This window comes from Malus sylvestris, chromosome 12 (genome assembly GCF_916048215.2).
Source record: "Malus sylvestris chromosome 12, drMalSylv7.2, whole genome shotgun sequence".
Classification (NCBI taxonomy): Eukaryota; Viridiplantae; Streptophyta; class Magnoliopsida; order Rosales; family Rosaceae; genus Malus; species Malus sylvestris.
Genome location: NC_062271.1, coordinates 17,665,292 through 17,686,397, shown reverse-complemented (window position 1 = coordinate 17,686,397; position 21,106 = coordinate 17,665,292). Strand labels below are relative to the sequence as shown.

The following is a 21,106-nucleotide window of genomic DNA, read 5'->3' as shown; positions in this document are numbered from 1 at the left end:
CTATATTCATGAGAATTTAAGTCTACCAGATCAATATCAAGCTATACGGGCAAAGATACTCAAAGGAGATAAGTGTCTTTGTCGTAAATGTTATTCAGCTGTCTGAATGATGAACTCTGAAATCTACTTGCGAGTAACCAATCATATAACACCTCACTTCGCTGGGGAAGCTAATGAAGTGACATCTTTCGCCGAAAGAAGCAAAGACTCTTCGCCGACTGAGACTTAGATAACCGACCGAACTATAAATGGTGAGCCACTGAACTAAATGTACTTCCAGAGCAATTAGTTATATGGCTCTAGTGATGTTTCAACAAATTGAATATGTTGTTCGTTGTCAACCTAGTGATCTTCCAACAAACTGAATATGTGTTGACATAACAGTTATGATAATTAGTATTTTTCTTTGAGTTATGAAAAGATGCAATTCTATTGCCATGATTTTAAAATCATAATAATATTTGAAGGATTTATCTTAATATTATTTATATCCAACGGCCTAGAACTTTTTCCATTCAATGATTTCGATTGCACGAACCCATAGTGCGATATTGGATCCAAATACTTCTATATGCAAGAAAATTGAACTTGTAAGATTTATACACAGTGTGATAAATTGTACCACATGTAATGTGAATGAAATCGAGTGAACCAATTCTCTCTCCCTCTCTCTCTCTCTCTCTCTCTCTCTCTCTCTCTCTCTCTCTAAGCCAGTAATCCTCTAAGGCGTTGAAGTCAAACTCGGTCATCTTTCACAGTCGGCGCGCATCCACAATAACGGTCTTTTTGACTTGCCACGAGTCGTGGCAGTCCCTCTGACTTGATTTGACGAATATAAAATTATACACAGCGAAATTGGACAGATTATCCGAACCTTGCCCACTATATAGACCATGGCAATATCATGGCACTTACCGGTTTGAAATATTTTGTCCACAATTATTTCTTCAAATAAGTATAAAAAGAAAAGAAAAAGGAGAGTCCTTTATCTTTTTAGTTAGAGGACTTTGGACTATTTGGTATTGCCGTGTTTTAAAAAAAAAAAGTTTATGTTATATTGTAAAAATAAAGTTGTCAAGTGTTTGATAATTTTTTTTATTACAGATTTTTATAGTCTGAATGATCAGTAAATATTCTTATAAAATATTGTAAATATGTTAAATGAGAAAAAGTGATATGATATTTATATTATATAATAATTATCAAAGAAAATATAGGAGTAAAAACTGTAATTTTGTAAAATATGTGAAGGTATACTTGTCATTTGAAAATTTCATTAAATGAGCACTGCTTACAATGCTTTAAAAAAAAATGACACTTTTTTTTAAAAGCATGATGGACCTGCTTCTACTTTTCGAGAGATTTTTCAGTGTAACCGGAACACGAAGTGGTACACCATGTGTCTTTATATAAATAGTGAGATATATGTGTTAAAAAGTTAAGGGTAAATTGCCAAAATGGTCCCTGAAATTTACATAACTCATCACTTTGGTCCCTGAGATTTCAAATCGATAAAAGTGGTCCCTAAGATTGTCCACCATCTATCATTTTGGTCATTCCGTTAAAAACTCTGTTAAGTGTCCCGGAGCTCTTGGCCGGAAGTTTGGGCAATTTTCAAAGCTTCGTAACTCAATCGTTTTTTAACCAAATTCGACCCATAATATATCAAAATGAAGATAGAAAAGTGTAGAATAAGATTATACTTATTTAGAAACCCAATGATTGCCAGAGATTACCGGAAAATAGCTTCAAAGTTGACTGGTCCCAGTGGAAACTTGAAAACTCTCCGGAAACTGGGTAAACTTTAAACGTTCATAACTTCTTCAATACTCAACGAAATCAAATGATTCAAAAACGAAAATCATACTTTTCGATGAGACGAAGAGAATGTACCTTTTGAGACGGCTAACTCGCCGTGGTTTGGCCGGAAAATGGCTTGAAATTGGTTGTCTTGGTCTCGAGTTAGCCACTTTCAAGCCGTTTTCCGGCCAAACCATGGCGAGTTAGCCATTGAAAAAGGTACCATTATCTTCGTCTCATCGAGAAGTATGATTTTCGTTTTGAATCACTTGATTTCGTTGAGTATTGAAGAAGTTATGAACGTTTAAAGTTTACCCAGTTTTCGGTGAGTTTTCAAGTTTTCACTCATATCAGTCAACTTTGAGGCTATTTTCCGGCAATCTCTGGCAACCATTGGGCTTCGAAATAGATATAATCTTATTCTACACTTTCCTATCTTCATTTTGATATATTATGGGTCGAATTTGGATAAGAAATGATTGAGTTATGAAGTTTTGAAAATTGCCCAAACTTCCAGTCAAAAACTCCGGGACACTTAACGGAGTTTTTAACGGAAGGACCAAAATGATGGATGATGGACAATCTCAGGGACCACTTCTATCGATTTGGAATCTCAAGGACCAAAGTGATGAGTTATGCAAATCTCAGGGACCATTTTGGCGATTTACCCAAAAGTTAATAACTTAAAAAATACAATTTCCCACCACTTGTATAAAAACATGTGGTGTACCATCCGTGTTCTGGTCATAATAAAAATTTCTCTTACTTTTCTACTATCATTGACAGCAGTTTAAAAAAATATTTTTTTTATTAAACACATTTAATGTTTTAGATTTTTAATAAGCTTTTTTTTTTAAATACCACAATTCCAAACCAAACCTTAAAAATTTTAATTACCTAGACCAAATTAATAAAAAAAGCTTTTCTTCTTAAAAATTTTGAGAAGTTATAAACAATCATTTGAATAATTAATACATGCCATAAGCCTTGTTTCTTTCTTTTTTTCAGCGACATGTTAGAAAGTGCATGCATGCAAAACGGTCAAATCTTTTGGTTGTCCTTAATTGCTTGTGAATACTAGAATAGTAGAATGGACAGTAAAGCCAAGGGGTTTGGTTTAGTGAAAAATGAGGAAAGGCTTCAAACTTTCAATTCAAGATGTAATTTTTTGGGTCCCTGGTTTTGTTTTGGCGTATTGTCTATTCTGAATCCAAAAGTACAATATTATCTCATGTGGTATTGGAACTTCAAGACAAATAAAACTAATATGTCATAAATGTGTGGTGGAAGACGTTGTATAATAAAGAAAATAGGTTATTGATCATATTTAAATTAAATTAAATTAAGGAACCCTCAAGCCTAGTTCAAATAAAAATGTAGAGCAATATAATTTGTTAATCGCAAGAAGTACACGGTCAAATGGAAATTTTAGTAGTTAACAACCATATAATAAGCAGCCATGCATACCAGAAGGAATTAAGAAGACCAAGTCATGGTCATTACCAAATATGACTCTTTTGAGCCTTTTTCTTTTTTGGTTGCTTTTGACCTCCATACTTAATATATACATGAATCTAGTACCCATTGCTGCGAAGTTGGTTTAGCACCCACTAAAGACTCAGAAGTCTTGAATGATATGTAAAGAAACTTTACTTGTATTTGTAGTCGATTGAAAAAGTTAAAACAACTTGATTGAGCAAAACAATAAAACTGTCAAAAAAAACTTGAAATTTTTGCATGGAAGTTCAAAAATTAGGTGGCAGAAGATGTGGTTCGAGTTATCTCTCCTTCGCCTTTACAAAAACTTAATTATTGGGATGTACTATCCACACACCTTATTTTACTTCTCACACATCCCTTGATAATTTCTATTCGTTGATCTTCTTCAATTCATCTGATCAGATGACTGAAAATTCAAAAAATGTATGAGAAGTAAAATGAAATGTGTAGATATCACATCCTTAATTATTTGCTGAAATTTTGACCCCAGAATATAGATTTTCAGTCAGTTGATTGCACATGATTAATATTATGTTTTTTAAATGATAAAGAAAGCAATTGATGTGGTTTCTATTGTTCTTCAAATTGCCACTCATTAGATGCAAATTGTGACTGAAAAGACAGAAGCTAATTAATAGCAGATTCTCCACAATTTAGTAGACAAAAACGTACTTATGTGAGCTTGTTATGACTCGACCAATCGTCCTAAAATGACCGAATGGTTCCTCTGGTGCGCTGGTACAACCGTGTGGGCAGAACCCATAAGAGCATTGTTTTAATGGAGATAGTATTTTGAATACTTGTGAAGTTTACGTGTTATAATAGATCAATATATAATGGGTAAATTACATAGTAGCCCCTCAGGTTTAAACTCTATTGCAATCTCATACAACATCTTTAAAACATTTCACTTTCATACCTCAAGTACTATTTTATTTCAATTTCATACAACTGTTAGATTTTCCATCCATGGATCTGTTAAATGCTGACGTGGCTGCCACATATATGACACGTGGCTGCCAAATGTCTGCCACGTGGCAAATAAAATAATTTTTTAATTTTTTTTAAAAAAAAAACATATCTTCCACTTTTTTTTTTTTTTGTCTTTCTTCTTCTTCTTCTCTCTCTTTCTTCTTCTTCTGGGTTCGGACCTTTTTTTTTTTTTTTTTTCTTCTTCTTCTTCTTCTTCTCCCTCCTCCTCCTCTTTCTTCTTCTCTTCTTTTTCTTCCTCCTTCTTCTGGGTTCGGTCCCTTTCTTTTTTTTTTTTTTTTTTCTCTTTCTTCTTCTTCTGGGTTCGGACCTTTTTTTTTTTTTTTTTTTTCTTCTTCTTCTTCTTCTTCTCCCTCCTCCTCCTCTTTCTTCTTCTCTTCTTCTTCTTCCTCCTTTTTCTGGGTTCGGTCCCTTTTTTTTTTTTTTTTCTTCTTCTTCTTCTTCTTCTTCTTCCTCCTCCTCCTCCTCCTCCTCTTTCTTCTTCTTCCTCCTTCTTCTAAGTTCGGACCCCTTTCTTTTTTCTTTTTTTTTTCTTCTTCTTCTTCTTCTCTTTCTCTTTCTTCTTCTTCTGGGTTCGGACCTTTTTTTTTTTTTTTTCCTTCCAATTTCAGGTTTTTAAAAAAATAAATTTATTTTATTTGCCACGTGGCAGACATTTGGCAGCCACGTGTCATATATGTGGCAGCCACGTCAGCATTTAACAGATCCATGGATGGAAAATCTAACGGTTGTATAAAATTGAAATAAAATAGTACTTGAGGTATGAAAGTGAAATGTTTTAAAGATGTTGTATGAGATTGCAATAAAGCTCAAACCTGAGGGGCTACTATGTAATTTACCCATATATAATTGATACGTCTCATTTTTAGTGTGCATATAAAGTAAATAAGATAACACATGCAACCTAATATAAGTAATGAATATATCTCACCCTTTACAATTCTTCACGATATAAATTACATAATCAAAACAGTGTAGTTTCTAATCTTCATTTAAAGATCAGTCCTAATTTTTTTTGACCATTTCATTGAGTTATCTGAACCAAATGTATCAAATAAATAGACGGTTCATCATGAATATGGTACTTGATGCTCACACTACATTTGGATGCATAAATGATCTCTGATTCGAATGATTTTTTGTATGGATGATATTCAAATAAAGATTAATAAATAGACGGTTTCAATCATAAAATTTGGGGTAAACTACCAATTTAGTCTCTGAATTATCACATAAGTGAAAATTATAAAAATTTGCCAATTACATCTCGAATATTAGATTCGAAGCTACTATATCAATTTTCTATCAATTTAGGTCATGTTACTTGCATATGATACACATTGGATGGTAAATTGGTAACTTTTCGTAAAGGAATAGTGTATGGACTTAACTTTGGAGGGTACATTAGATTCGCAACCTATATGAAATGTTAAGGGCTTATAAGCGAGAAAATGACGGTATTATAATATAAAGTGTGTCAAGTGACTTAAGTTGACGAAAAATTAGATAAAATAGCTTTGAAAGTAATAGTAGGGATAAAAATAGCAATTTTTAATGAATTTAGAAACTTATTATACCAAAAAAAAAAATTCATATATCTAATTTTTACTGAGGTGATAGTTCAGGGACTAAATTAGCATTTCACCCTAACATTTATATAGTAAAGATACGTTAAAAATGAGATATGTGCATTCCTCCACAGAGGATGCAAGTATTATCCAAATAAATGTATGTAGTGATTTTTATATAATAATATCACTTGGTGTTTCATATACACCAAAATATTAGTAGCGGTATTGCTTGTCACAATATATATATATATATATATATATATATATATATTGTTGTAGGCCTAATTTCCTAAATTGTATTTAGGACTAGAGAGGGAAAGGGCAAACGACTTGAGAGAGAAGAGAGAGATGTAATTCTAAGGTGTCTGTTGTATCACCTCATTGTGCCTTTATTTATAGTAGTAGGATAGGTTAATTCCTTACCCTAATAGGTTACAACTCTAATAGGATATTAACTACTAAAGGGAATATTAAAAAATATCCCTAGATACACTAGGATGTACACAATCATATTCCTAATCTAATAGGACTGCAACACTCCCCCTTGAGTGTGTAAATACTCAAACAAAACATCGCATCAGATATTCAGCATATAAGGTAGAACAATTGATGAAATCGTCGGCACAACGGGTGAATGCGAGTCTCAAATTTAAAATAAAATATGCATGGGTGGTAAAACTCACAAAACCTCGTTATGGTAAAACCCAAGGTAGGTAAAAACCCATAGACTAAGGAGAAAAGTGAGAAGTATGCATACTGTCTAAAACAAACGTCAAACAGGACAAAAGTAGTGAACTCAATGGAGTATGATCATCCTAGGATGGGTGCCTCATCAAAACCTCGTTAGGTAGCCAATACCCAGTGGGAAAAATGCTCCTAATCGTAGGAAATAGAGTACATTAAGATCAAGTGAGTATGTTTCAGGATACTCCCCCTGGGTTAGACATAATTTTCAAATAAGAGAATTACAAGCAATTCAACTCAGATAATTTATGCATACCGATTCCTTGGACGAGCTTATGAAAAGTAGACTTGGGTAATGACTTGTTAAATAGATCAGCCAGGTTGTCCTGGGATTAGATTTGCTTGACTTCAATGTTCTGATGTTGATGTTGTTGGGGAGAATAAAAAAACTTCGGCACTATGCGCTTGGTATTGTCTCCCTTGATGTATCCCTTCTTTAACTGCTCGATACATGTTGCATTGTTTTCAAAGATCGTCATAGGAAGGTCAACGACGGAGGTAAGACCACTAATGCTTTGAATATGTTCCATGACTATTTTCAACCAAAAGCACTCACACGGTGCTTCATGCAGGGCAAGAATCTCAGCATGGTTCGAAGAAGTTGCAACTAGCATTTGCTTAGTAGACCTCCAATATATAGCGGTGTCACCAACAGTAAAGTCATAGCCTATTTGAGAACGTGCCCTATGTAGGTTAAACAGATATCCATCATCTGTATAACAAATAAGGCGAGAATCAACCAAAGAACAAAGGGGGCAGCTGCTCCTTTCGAGGATTCGTGGGTGTAGAAGCCCAAATCCGTCATACCTTTGAGGTAGCAGAAAATGTCTTTAACGTCGTTCCAGTGCCTGCGTGTAAACATATTGTTGTACCTAGCCAAAAGATTAAAAACGAAAGAGATGTCGGGTCTAGCGCATTGAGCCAAATACAATAAAGCCCCAATTGCACTTAGGTATGGAACTTCAGGCTCTAAAATTTCTTCCTTATCCTCCTTGGGACAGAAGGGATCTCGTTTAGCATCTAGAGTCCGAACGACCATATGAGTACTCAAAGGCTTCGTTTTATCCTCATTAAAACGTCACAACACCTTTTGGGTGTAGTTCGATTGATGTACTAGGATTCCATCTGAACAATGCTCGATCTCCAAACTGAGACAATATCGAGTTTTCCTAAGATCTTTCATCTCAAATTCTGATTTCAAGTGAACGGAAATTTCGTCAAGCTCTACGGGAGTTCCGATGAGGTTCATGTCGTCGACATAAACTACAATGATAGAAAATTTGGAATGTGACTTCATAATGTACACGCATGGGCATAATTCGTTGTTATCCGTAGACTGATCTTCTTAATCTAATAGACAGAGTGTTTCGTGGTCTAGAACTATTTGAAGCAATCAATGTAAATCTTTCTGGAACTTTCATGTAGATTTCCTGTATCTAAATCTTCATAGAGACACGCAGTTACCACGTCCATAAGCTGGATTTCAGTTTTTCAGAAACTACCAAACTGATAAAGTAGCGGAACATTATGACATCCATTACGGGAAATATGTCTCCTCGTAATCAATCTCAATGCGCTGAGAGACACCTTGTGCTACAAGGCATGCTTTGTATCGCATTATTTCATTTTTCTCATTACGTTTCCTCAGCAAAACCAACTTGTAGCCCACGGGACTCACATGTGGTGGAGTAGGAGCTATAGGTCCATACACCTTATGTTGGAACAGATGAGTGAGCGATGGTCGGATTGTCTTGTCTAAGACATCACCGTAATCTATAATAACCTCATGCGTTGGAACAGATGAGTGAACGATGGTTGGATTCAGACTAGGGTCACTAGTTTGTGTTGTTTTCCTCTTCTGGGATTGTGAATCCTTTGAACCAAAGGGTTTGCCACACTTCAGGGTCGGAGCAAATGATTGGCTAGCAGCCAATGTACCCGGCCACGTGGAAGGTGCGTCTTCCCCACCTTCGGGGACGGTTTAGCCTTCCTAAACGGTAATACGGCGTACTCAGTGTACGTCTATCCTTGCAGGTGCGTTTACAGTAGGTATATGTGATCTTGTCACATAGCTAGATCAGTAAAAGCATCCGGCATGGTTTGAGCAATGCTCTGAAGATCTATAATTCATCACACCTCAGTTTCAAACTGGGTAGTGCAAGGATCTAAATGAGACATAGTGGGAGCATACCACGACAATTTGCAGTGTTCTCCAGGAACGTTAGCATGCTTATATCCCCATAACGACCGAAAGACTATCTCATCAAAGTGACAATCCGCAAAACGTGCAGTAAAAAGATCTCCTGTCAAAGGTTCTAAGTAACGAATAATTTATAACGAATCATAACCAACATAGATTCCTATTTTTCTATGATGACCCATTTTGGTACGCAGTGGGGACACTATTGGCACATAAACTGCGCATCCAAACACACATAAATGCGAGACATTATACTCGTATCTAGTAACCAACTGTAACGGTGAATGAGGTTGGGTAGCAGTGGGCTTGAGGCAGACCAACATAGCTGCGTGCAATATTGCATAGCCCTAGGCAGATACCGACAACTTGGTGCACATAACTAAAGTTCGAGCTATCAATTGAAGGCGCTTTATGAAAGCTTCTGCCAGACCATTTTGGGTGTGAACATGGGGTACAGAATGTTCAACTTCAATCCCAACTGACATACAATAATCATCCAAAGTCTGTGACGTAAACTCTTCAGCGTTATCCAATCGAATCGACTTGATTGGATAATCAGGGTGTTGAGCCCTAAGCTTAATAATTTGTGCTAGGAGTTTCATAAATGCAGCATTACGTGTGGACAGTAAGCAAACATGTGACCAACATGTCGATGCATCAACCAACACCATAAATTATCTAAATGGTCCACATGTTGGTTGGATAGGTCCACAAATATCCCCTTGAATCCTCTGAAGAAACCTAGAAGGGTCGTGAATAATCTTTGTAATTGAGGGTTGAGTATTCAACTTCCCCAAAAAACAAGCTTTGCATGGCGGGAATTCAACTTACAGAGGTAAATGATGCCCATGTGATGATTTGAGGATATGGCGGATCATGTCAGGTCCGGGACGTCCCATACGGTCATGCCAAAGCAGTAAAATGCTCTGGAACTTAAGCACAGGGCCAGCCACATGGTGGCCTTCTATGCCACGAATGGTTATGATGTACAACCCACTCGAGAGACGTTTCCAACTTCTCGTGAATATGATTCTAGCCATACTCATGAGAAGTGATACAAAGAACTTCAGAACCATTCTTTTCAGTGGTTTCAATATGATATGGATTATCTCAAATATCTCTAAAACTCAACAACGTTCTTTCAGAATGTGGATAATAGAGAGCCTTTTTAATGGTTAAGATAGTACCATTAGACAACATTATACGAGCCTTTCTATGTTCTTCAATCAGGTTGGATGAGCCTAAGAGGGTTGTGAGAGGTGTTTTCTTAGGTACGAAGTTAGTAAAATAATGTCGATCATGCAATATGGTGTGCGTGGTAGCACTATCAGCCAGACAACTAACTTCCTCACTAGACATACCTAAAAATAAATTGATTGAATTGGTCACATGCATAAATATAATTTCATTCATTCAATTAATCAATTCTAGAAATAATATCCATAAAATAATTATCAATAATTCAAAACAAATTATTCCAAATACTTTGAAAAATTGTCCAAAAATTAAACCAGAAACCTAAAAATTAGGAGGGGTTTGGCCACTCCTAGTGGGTTAGGCCACTAGAGGTAAAAACACCCTAGAAACATGTCTAGAAGAATAAAACTTATTCGTCCTTAGGAGCTGATGCCTTATGAAAATCTGATATCTCCATAGATGTAGTAGCATCTTTGGGATATTCCATATAGGCAAAGTTAGACTCACGACGGGAATGATACTTGGAAATGTCCTTAGGGGTAGTTCTCCATATGTGTGACCAATGATCATCTGATCCATAACGGTGGCATATGTCCATTTCAGTGGAAGCTGATTGAACAATAGCTTTTCCCTTATTCTTGAAGTTTGAGGCCTTAAGGGCAAGAGGTTGGCGCTTATGGGTCAAATTTCCTCCCTTGGGTGGGCTTTTCCCTTATAGAACTTAAGCAGTGATCGAATTCTACAAACTTCAGAGTTGTATTCATTGACGGACTTAAAGTCTTGGAAGCATAAATGCTGCCAGTCATGTCTTACTTCAAGCAAGTAAATGTCTTTCTGGTGATCGAAATGGTCGGCCAGAGCAAGCCAGAGGGTGCGTGGGTCCTCCTCAGCAAGGTACTTGGTCTGCGGTGCATTGTGGATGTGTATTTGAATAAAGATCATTGCAATAGCTTTCTGAGCTTCATCGACGAGTTTGTCGTCGGTAAGTGCCTCGAAAGTGGCTCTAATACCTTTTGCAGTAAGATAAAGCTTCACATGTTGAACCCACTTCAAGTAGTTTCTTCTAGAGATTTCTAGAACGGTGAAATCGAGCTTGTTCAAGTTCGACATGTCCCTAAAATGGAGGGTACAACAAAACGTGGTTAGTCATATGGTAATCCATAGACATACATCGTAGAACATTCGGGTTCTATAGACTTGTATTGGTTTAATTTAAGCATGAAAGCTACAGGTTTCATGTGGTAAGTTTTGAATGAAAACTTTGGGTTTTGAAGGCACTAAATATGAAACAACAGGTTCAATTTAGTTTTATGAACGATTAGTTCATAAAGGAGAGGTTCTTGCAAAAACACATAATGCATTATGCTGATTGAAGTGTAGTGGATTTGAGTTACTTTGGGAACTTAAGTGTGAAAGCTTCGAGACTACGAAAGGATGTCAATGGTTCAAAGTATAAAAATAAATTATTGAATCGTTAATGTCCAAAAAAGTGATCTTCAGGTCAATAATTTTGGATTAATTATCAGATTAATGGATTGCAAGTCACTTTTAATTAATTCAATAGACCGGGACCAAACAGGGTCGATCGTGGAAGTAAATAATGAAAAAACGGGTCATATTAGCTTTGGTTGGTGATAAACCAAGTGATAATTAAATTAGAATTATTTAGTGTAAACCAAAGTACCCAAAAATATATATTTGGCCATGATTTATAATGCATGGATGCCAAAAATTGGCATTGGGTCGAAAAATAACGTGGTCCAGCCAAAAGTGGGCTGGCTGCAATGTGGGGATGGGCCCTGTAGCATGGCTATAGGCCATTGGGCCACGGAGAGGATTGTAGGCCTCGGGCCATGTGATTTGGGAAGCCCAGTAACAGGTGCTATTGGTTTGGGCCTAAAATCCAGGCATAGGGTAAGCCCAGCCCAAGGCTAGCTTGGGGGCTGGTGCAGGAAAGCCCAATCGAGGCTGGGTTTCAAGTTTTTGGGTTGGGGTAGGTCAAGCCCAGCAACAAAAGCTACGGGCAAGTGGGCCAAGAGGTGGCGAAGCCCAACAAGCAACACAGGCTTACTGCAGACGGGCCCGTGGCACATGATAAAGCCCAGTAGCATAAGGCTGCTAGCAGGTTGGGTCGAGGACACGTAGACAAGTCTTAGAAGAGCTGCATACCTTTTTGGTTTAGGCTGGGGGCTTCAAGCCTGTGTAACCTTACCAATCGAATGCCTGATGTGTCCATGTAGACACAGCAAAGCCCAAATGGTTGCTGTCATGGTTCAGATGTCGTAACGACGTCATCCTAGTCACGTGGTCGACGCGGTTGGGCTGCAAGCCAGCAGCGGTGCAGCAGCGAGCCACGACCACATTAAATTCCCTGAAATTTGTTTGTTTTTTTTTCTCGACATCTCTAGGGTTTGGAAAACCCTAAATTACTTCTAATTTATTTATATGCTTTGACTCACAAATTCCACATAACAAAATAATTGTGTAATGAATGAAACGTATATATGAATTGACAAATATGTGAATCATATACAATATATATATATATATATATATATATATATATATATATATATATATCCGAAGGAAAATATAAATATAAGAGGTTCATGCATCATGGGGAATGTTTTCATGCTTTGTGGATGTTTCAAATATCTTACTTTATTTTAAGCGTACATGATTGGTAGAAAACAAATAAAAGCCTTTGAATTTTGTAGAAGAAAGCCTCCTCCTACAATCCTTCAATTCCTTAGCTTCTGGCAAGAACGTGCTGATAACGTGTTGTAGACCTATTAGGCTGAACTATTATAAGGGAATAGAGAGGGGGAGACCAGTGGCAATAAGAGAGAGAAGAGAGAGATTTAATTGCTGGGTGTGTGTTGTATCACCCCATTGTGCCTTTATTTATAGTGGTAGGATATGTTAAATCATAATCCTTTTAGGATTACAACTCTAATAGGATATTAACTACTAAGGGAATATTCCAAGATATCCCTAGATACATTAGGATTTACACAATCACATTCCTATTCTAAATATGACTACAACAGTGTTTACATACATACATACATATATACGGTAAAATCTCTCTATAATAATACTCTATGTAGTCATAACAAATTTTAGTCCCAATTTTGGGCATTTATACTTATGAATAAACACCAAACTATAATAACTTTTACTAAAAATAACTAAGTCAAAAAGTAATTTTTGCAACTACACCTATATTAAGCAATAAACTCTTTAAAATAATAAAAATTGGTTTAGTCTCAATATTATTACTATAATTTTTTTTTAACAAACAATATTATCTACACTAAGGGGAGAAGGTAGGCTAAGCCTTATAATGGTCTAGTAATAATGTGATTCAAGTTCACTTTTGGCGAGAATCGAACCTAAGACCTCTCATTTATAAGTGAAGAGAAATACTACTATACCATAGTACTAAGTAGCTACTATAATATTTTTAAAGCACTTAAAGTTCTCATCTAGATGTAATGTCTATTATGGTTATAGTTACAAACTTTTAAGAGCCTAAACTAAGGGTGTTTTTTTTTTCTTTTTTCGTTTGTTAATAAACTAAGGGTGGTTGCTATTTAGTACTACAATATAATAATATTCATCTTCACTTGTAAGTGAGAAGTCTTAGGTTCGATTCTCGCCAAAGGTTAGTTTGAATCACATTATTACTAGTCTATTGTGAGGCTAAGACCATCTTCCATCTCCATTAATATAGATAATATTATTTTTTTTATAAAAATAAAAATAAAAGAAGAAACTAAGGGTGGTTGAGAGAACAAGATAATGGTAAAAATAGAAAGCAAGTTTGCATGCTGTTCAGTTTGGTAAAAGAATTTTTCCTTGAGTGTTTCTAATGATAATGAATTTAGTGTGTCTATATATTTAAGTTTGGGCCAAATATTACCCAACTGTTAGGCTACTAAACATAAAAGAACTATGCTTTGCTTTAATAAATGACTCTTTTTATAGCTTCTTACCACACTTCTACACATGTGACGATTAATTTTTTTTTTATTATTTTATGTTTTTGAGATATTATTGTTTTTCATTAAAATATATTTTGAAGATAATGAGCGTTTACATTTTTTTTTCATATTTTTCACACTTGTAAATTCATTATTATGAAATTTTTAATGTGCTTTGGTATTTTGTAGAAAAAAAATCAAATTATATTAAAAATTTATAATTAGCAATCAAAGTTGACCACCTTTGATTGTTGACTGGCCTTGATCGTTGACCATCGTTGACCAACGAAAAGGATTTAATCTCGCATAAGTGAGATTAAATCTTATGGCTATTAATGTAAGGTTTGCTAGTAATTAAAAATTATCAAACTAAAATTTTTCTTAACATGTTGAAACCTGTTATCTAGGGGTAAACCTTAACGAGTGACCTGATAACGATCGATTAGTAAAAGTGTTGACCCAAAAACCATTATTTTCGTGTTGTTTTGTGCCATTTAATAGGTTGTGGAAGAAATTTTCATGTTAAGTGCCGGGAGTCGCACGCGGTGCCATTTTTTAAGAATTTTTTTTATATGTTTCTAGAACCCAAGGTGATATGCCACATGTTATAATATAAGTAGTCGATAAAGTTGATATGTCCACTTTTGGGTATATTATTTAATATGTCTCTATTTATATTATGATCTTAAGCAATATACTACTTTGTGATTTGAGTACACCGAAAAATGTTGAAATGATGGAGTTCTGGAGAATTTCCAATTGGAGTAGGACAAGTATAGGGTTTCTCTACGCGGCATTGAGAGAACTCGGCATAAGGCTTCGTTGATGTGCAAACTTCAATTTACGAGGGTGTTTTTGTTATACTTTTTTTCCAATGATATTTCCTTTGATTCTTAATATGACTATGTCTAACTAATTCTTTTAACCAGGGTGATGCCATGAATACGTAGTTCTTATCAATTTGCTTATGAAATTATGCAAGCACGCCTTGAATTATTAATCACTGCATTTAAACTATCTGATTGTCATAATGCTTAGCTACCATTAGGATATTTGGACAAGTAATTTGATGCAATTTTGTTGAAACATCACCCTAAAATTGAGGAGGATTTCTTGTGATTGATAATTGTAATTTCACTTAAGGCAAACATTACGCTCTTAAGAGTTGCATGGTTTTTCACAGTATTTTCATAAAATGTAATGAGTCTTCCATGTTTATATTTGATCTGAACATCACAGACGGATTATCTATTAAAAATACATTCTTGCTTGAACTTCAGGAGAATTTGTATTAGAAAAACCTAACCTTTAAAGCATTTGTGTAGTAATTCATAAATAATTGATAAAATTGCATAAGATTGTTAATGACAACGGCTAAACACTAGTTCCATTTATAGTTGATTTTTCTTAAAACTATTTTATTTTCTTTGTTGCCGTGCCATGGTTTCTCACTTTTACATTGTTTTCTCCTATTCTTTATCTTTTAATTTGACAGTCTCAAATATGTTTACATAGTTAATTAAGAGTTAACTTTAAATACAAATTATTCATTCCTGTGAAAAACAATATTGCTTTAACTTTTATAGTTCAACTATCTTATATTTTGCAAGTATTTTTTTTCTATTTAAACCTTTTTTGTGCAGTTGGAAAAATCCTAGCATATTTCCCTTTTCACACACTCACAACAATCCCCACCAACCACTTTCCTATGGTGTGTCGTTTCCTCCTACCCAAAAACCCAAAGCAACCAACAAGCTTACGGTCGTCTAATCGTCCACCTCAATAGCAACGTTGCAAGAACCTCTCCACCGTTGGATCATCCCACCATCGCACGGCCACATTGAATTTTCAACCAACCCGCGTGTGGCTTTCTCCACCCTTATGCTCACCAACCAAGCCACTTCCCAATATTGACTCGTTTCAAACCCCACCTCCTCTCCTTCCACTTACCCCCTCCTCTATTTAAACTCCTCCCTCCCTCCCTCCACTCCTCAAAAACCAACACTCCACCACCACATTTGGATCTCCTCATCGCATTCTTCAAACACTTTCCTCACTTCTAGTTCCCTCGGATTTTAGGGTTTTCGAGTTTTCAGTTTTTCGTAATTAACATGGAGGCGGAAACCATCACGCAAAATGGGAAAAAAGGCCACCACCAGAACGGTGCTGTGGAGTCCCCGCTTTGCATTAAAAAGGACCCGTTGAACTGGGGTCTAGCGGCGGATTCACTAAAAGGGAGCCACTTGGATGAAGTGAAGCGTATGGTGGCGGAGTACAGAAAGCCGGTGGTGAAACTTGGCGGAGAGAGCCTCACCATTTCCCAAGTTGCAGCCATAGCCACTCATGACACCGGGGTCAAGGTTGAGCTCTCTGAGTCGGCCAGGGCTGGGGTCAAGGCCAGCAGTGATTGGGTCATGGACAGCATGGGCAAAGGGACTGACAGCTATGGTGTCACCACCGGGTTTGGTGCAACCTCCCACCGGAGAACAAAGCAAGGCGCTGCCCTTCAGAAGGAGCTAATTAGGTAAGCTAAACTTTACCGTACATCCATTTACAGTTCCTAATACATGTCGATATTTTATTAATATATATATATATATATATATATATTTTTTTTTTTTTTTTGTCCGATTTTAGATTAGATGTTACATTAGTTACAACAAGAACTCGAATTTTCACCGTCACATAAGTGCTCAATTCTCAAAATCAAGATATATATTAACTAATATGAAAAAGACATTAAAGATATAATACCAAAGAATACGGAACCTCGTCGGATTCTCTTTATGAAAATTTCGGGGATTCGTCAATTTTGTCCATTCATCGTATGTCAAAAATTATTTTAAATTTTTTTATTTAAAATTAAACATAAACAGTCATTGATAAAACTTGACAAGATATATCATAAACGGACATAATTCATGAATTCCTAAAATTGGTACTAAAAGTATCCGGAAAGGATCCTGTGGAATACGAAAAACGGCAGATTACTATTTTCGTTGCCTTGCAACCTATAGTTTTGACTCGGCCGAGTTGACTCGATATATGGTGAACGAGTTAGGAGAATCGTGGTTGGTGGGGGTATGGGAATGGGGGTTTAGCAAGTGGTGCAGCGGGGACGGAGTTGAATCGGTCGAGTTGACCCCGAGGCAGAACGGGTTGACATCTCGAATTATTTTGTTCTTTTTATTTATATCTGTTTTAGTTGGAAAAGGCACAGATTTCGTGAGTTGTTGCAGTTCGAAGTTGAAAGAATTTGCTAAGCAGAATCAATTGGGACTTTACAATCTCTATCTATACATGTACATAGTTCGCATTCAACTCTAGTAAAAATGGTATTTGATAACTTTACAGTTAAAGCATGCTGTAAAAAAAGTAAAGAAATCTACTTTCAATAGATCTTACACCGGCACGTGCCGTTACAATTGACTGAAAAATATTTTTTTTAAAGTTAATTGAGCTAATCGTTTTGGACTAATCATTTTGGACCAATTACTGTAGTTAATTAGTGTGCATATATCAAACTCTTAACTTTACACAGGTACGTGCTGTTATAATTCACTTAAAAATGTCTTTTTAAAAATTAATTAAGCTAATCATTTTGGACAAATTAACCAATTACTGCAGTTAATTTGAAGCTACCAACTTGCTACTTTTAGCTGCTTGTATCTATAAATTCTTGTTGGAGTTGGACATTTGTTTTTTAAACCCTTAATAATTTTGGATTTTTGTCAAATTATGGCTTCTAATTATGCTTTCATTTTCTTGGTTCAGATTCTTGAACGCTGGTGTGTTTGGAAGTGCTACAGAATCAGGCCACACACTACCACATCAAGCAACTAGAGCAGCCATGTTGGTCAGAATCAACACACTCCTCCAAGGCTACTCTGGCATAAGATTCGAAATCTTGGAAGCCATCACCAAGTTCTTGAACAGCAACGTCACTCCATGCTTGCCCCTACGGGGCACGATCACCGCCTCTGGTGATCTTGTCCCGCTGTCCTACATTGCCGGTTTACTCACCGGCAGGCCAAACTCCAAAGCTGTCGGACCAAACGGTCAGACCCTCAATGCCTCTGAAGCTTTTGAGCTCGTAGGGATCGATTCTGGGTTTTTCGAGTTGCAGCCTAAAGAAGGGTTAGCTCTTGTGAACGGTACTGCTGTTGGTTCTGGCTTGGCTTCCACGGTTCTTTTCGAGACCAACATTTTGGCGTTGCTTGCGGAGATTTTGTCAGCGATTTTTGCTGAAGTGATGCAGGGGAAGCCGGAGTTTACTGATCACTTGACGCACAAGTTGAAGCACCACCCTGGACAGATTGAGGCCGCTGCAATTATGGAACATATTTTGGATGGCAGCTCTTATGTGAAAGCTGCTAAGAAGTTGCATGAGCAGGATCCCTTGCAGAAGCCAAAGCAGGATCGCTATGCTCTCCGAACATCACCTCAGTGGCTAGGACCTCAAATTGAAGTGATTCGTTACTCCACCAAATCCATTGAGAGGGAGATAAACTCAGTTAACGACAACCCTTTGATCGATGTTTCGAGGAACAAGGCCTTGCACGGAGGCAACTTCCAGGGGACCCCAATTGGAGTTTCCATGGACAACACTCGCTTGGCGATTGCCTCCATTGGGAAGCTCATGTTTGCGCAATTTTCCGAGCTTGTCAATGACTTCTACAACAATGGTTTGCCTTCAAATCTGTCCGGAGGCAGGAATCCTAGCTTGGATTACGGCTTCAAGGGGGCTGAAATCGCCATGGCATCTTATTGTTCCGAGCTGCAGTTTCTCGCAAATCCGGTTACTAACCATGTCCAGAGTGCTGAGCAGCACAACCAAGATGTTAACTCTTTGGGGTTGATCTCTTCAAGAAAGACAGCTGAAGCGGTTGATATCTTGAAGCTCATGTCTTCCACATTTTTGGTTGCGCTTTGTCAGTCCGTCGATTTGAGGCATTTGGAGGAGAACTTGAGGAACACCGTAAAGAACACGGTGAGCCAAGTCGCAAAGAGGACTTTAACAACTGGGGTAAATGGGGAGCTTCACCCCTCAAGATTCTGCGAGAAGGATCTCCTCAAAGTTGTCGATAGGGAGTATGTTTTTGCCTATATTGATGACCCCTGCAGCGCCACTTATCCATTGATGCAAAAACTGAGGCAAGTGCTTGTTGAGCATGCTTTGACAAATGGCGAGAGTGAGAAGAATGCAAGCACTTCAATCTTCCAAAAAATCGGAGCTTTTGAGGAAGAGCTGAAAGCGCTTTTGCCTAAAGAGGTGGAGAGTGCAAGGAGTGCAATTGAGAGCGGAAACGCTGCAGTTCCAAACAGGATTGCGGAATGCAGGTCTTATCCCTTGTACAAATTTGTGAGGGAGGAGTTGGGAGGAGAGTACCTGACCGGGGAGAAGGTCAGGTCACCGGGCGAGGAGTGTGACAAGGTGTTCCAAGCTATCTGCCAGGGAAAGATTATCGACCCGATTCTAGGTTGCCTCGAGGGTTGGAACGGCGCACCTCTTCCTATCTGTTAGAATTTTTGTTTCGGCTTGAGTGCTGCATTCCAGTCCATTCAACTTCATCTGTGTCCATAAGTTTGATTGCATTGCTGGTTAATTAGTTTGCGTGACTATACCTATTTTACCTAATAAAATTTACAATTTGAAATCTCTATTTTCTTTGTCATTACTTGTTGCAATCTTGTTGATATCAAATTTGCTTTTGGGAATTTGAGTTCACTGAGAAATTTGGCAGAAAAGTTGTTAAAAATCATACCAGACCTTATATGTCAATAGTCATTTGATGAGAGAGATAGAGAAAAAAGGATATGCGACACATATCAATCATGAGAGTTTGACACATATCAATCATGAGAGTTTTTATTGTATGATCGTACCCGACGACTGTGTTTTGGCCCAACAGCCTTCACCATGTGACGTCTAAACCAAGGGCTTTTATTTGATTATAGGGAAGTTTCTCTCGAGCCAAAAGACTTGTCCTATCCAAGAAAAGTTTCCACATTTTCGATCAATATTTTTTGGTGAGCTGAAGTTATGAAATCTTTATTTGTTCCTTTCAGTAATGTTGAAATAACTCGACCTTTCAGAATTAATTATTTGACAAAACAGAATAATCACATCCTCCCAACCAAATTTTGATCTGTTACTCAACTTGCTTTCGCATTAACACTAAAATATGGCCTCTCCAACTTCACCACTTATACTGAGGTCTAAAATCTGCCCAATACCTTGTTTTGTTTATGTCCATACGTTGTGCTTCGTGTGTTATGTTTCAATCATACCTTCCCTCTTTTCTTACTCTCTTTTTGCTTTTTGAGCTTGTCCAATCGGTTCAATTTGCAATATCCTACATGACGTCATATAATACGAGTTTAGAAGACATCGTTAGAATTGGAGAGTATTCAGCCCAAAATCAATTAATAACGGCGAAAAGTTTCAAGGTTAACTAAACTTTTATGCGTAGCTTCCGTTTTCCTATTGGGATAATACTTTGAACAGATATATTTTGAATGTGTTGAAATTCATAGACATTCAGAGCATGTGGCACAAGGGTACATAAATTTAAACTGATGTACTTGAGATGTGACACCCCCTGACCTCGATGTAAGATAGTTGTGATATGCGGTAGTTGTACTCAAAAGAAAGGCGTGGACATGGCCGTCTCTACCATTTTGGCCTGTGCGAATTTAATAAAAGATCATCCTCATTTAAAAAATAATAACTTTTGAACAATATATTCATACAAACTTCAACAATCAATATTCAAACTTAACTAAAATCAGCATCTCACTCTTACTAATTGAATAATCTCCAATTGCCATGAAATTATGATTTAGGGTTCATCCATGAACAAAGGAAGCACGAATGAAAGTGAGATACAAAAAAATATATACAAGTTAGTTTTTTATTGCTAGAGAAAATAAGATAATACATAAATTTTTAGCATTGCTAGAGAAAAATGAAATAAATATATTAGGTGTAGACTCCACTTACTCAATTGTAATATGGATAAAATCATATGATAATGATTTTTGTTTTAGTCAAAAACATTTTTATTAGAAAATTTACACTCATATGTAATATATAGAAAGATAAAAATTTTGAGGGC

General features: G+C 36.7%; 1 protein-coding gene across 1 annotated transcript; it reads left to right on the top strand.

Moving 5' to 3' along the window:
• The first annotated feature begins 15,965 nt into the window (after positions 1–15,965).
• LOC126593024 (phenylalanine ammonia-lyase 1) lies at positions 15,966–19,651 on the top strand. The gene is made up of 2 exons (XM_050258870.1): positions 15,966–16,512; positions 17,763–19,651. Exons 1-2 carry the CDS (start codon positions 16,100–16,102, stop codon positions 19,510–19,512), a joined length of 2,163 nt encoding a protein of 720 aa, XP_050114827.1. The 5' UTR covers positions 15,966–16,099; the 3' UTR covers positions 19,513–19,651.
• The last annotated feature ends 1,455 nt before the right edge of the window (positions 19,652–21,106 follow it).

Excerpts from the sequence above, each read along its gene's own strand:
- LOC126593024 (XM_050258870.1), top strand. The coding sequence starts at position 16,100 with ATGGAGGCGGAAACCATCACGCAAAATGGGAAAAAAGGCCACCACCAG. Across the intron at positions 16,513-17,762 it reads CTTCAGAAGGAGCTAATTAG|ATTCTTGAACGCTGGTGTGT; the intron begins GTAAGCTAAACT and ends TTCTTGGTTCAG.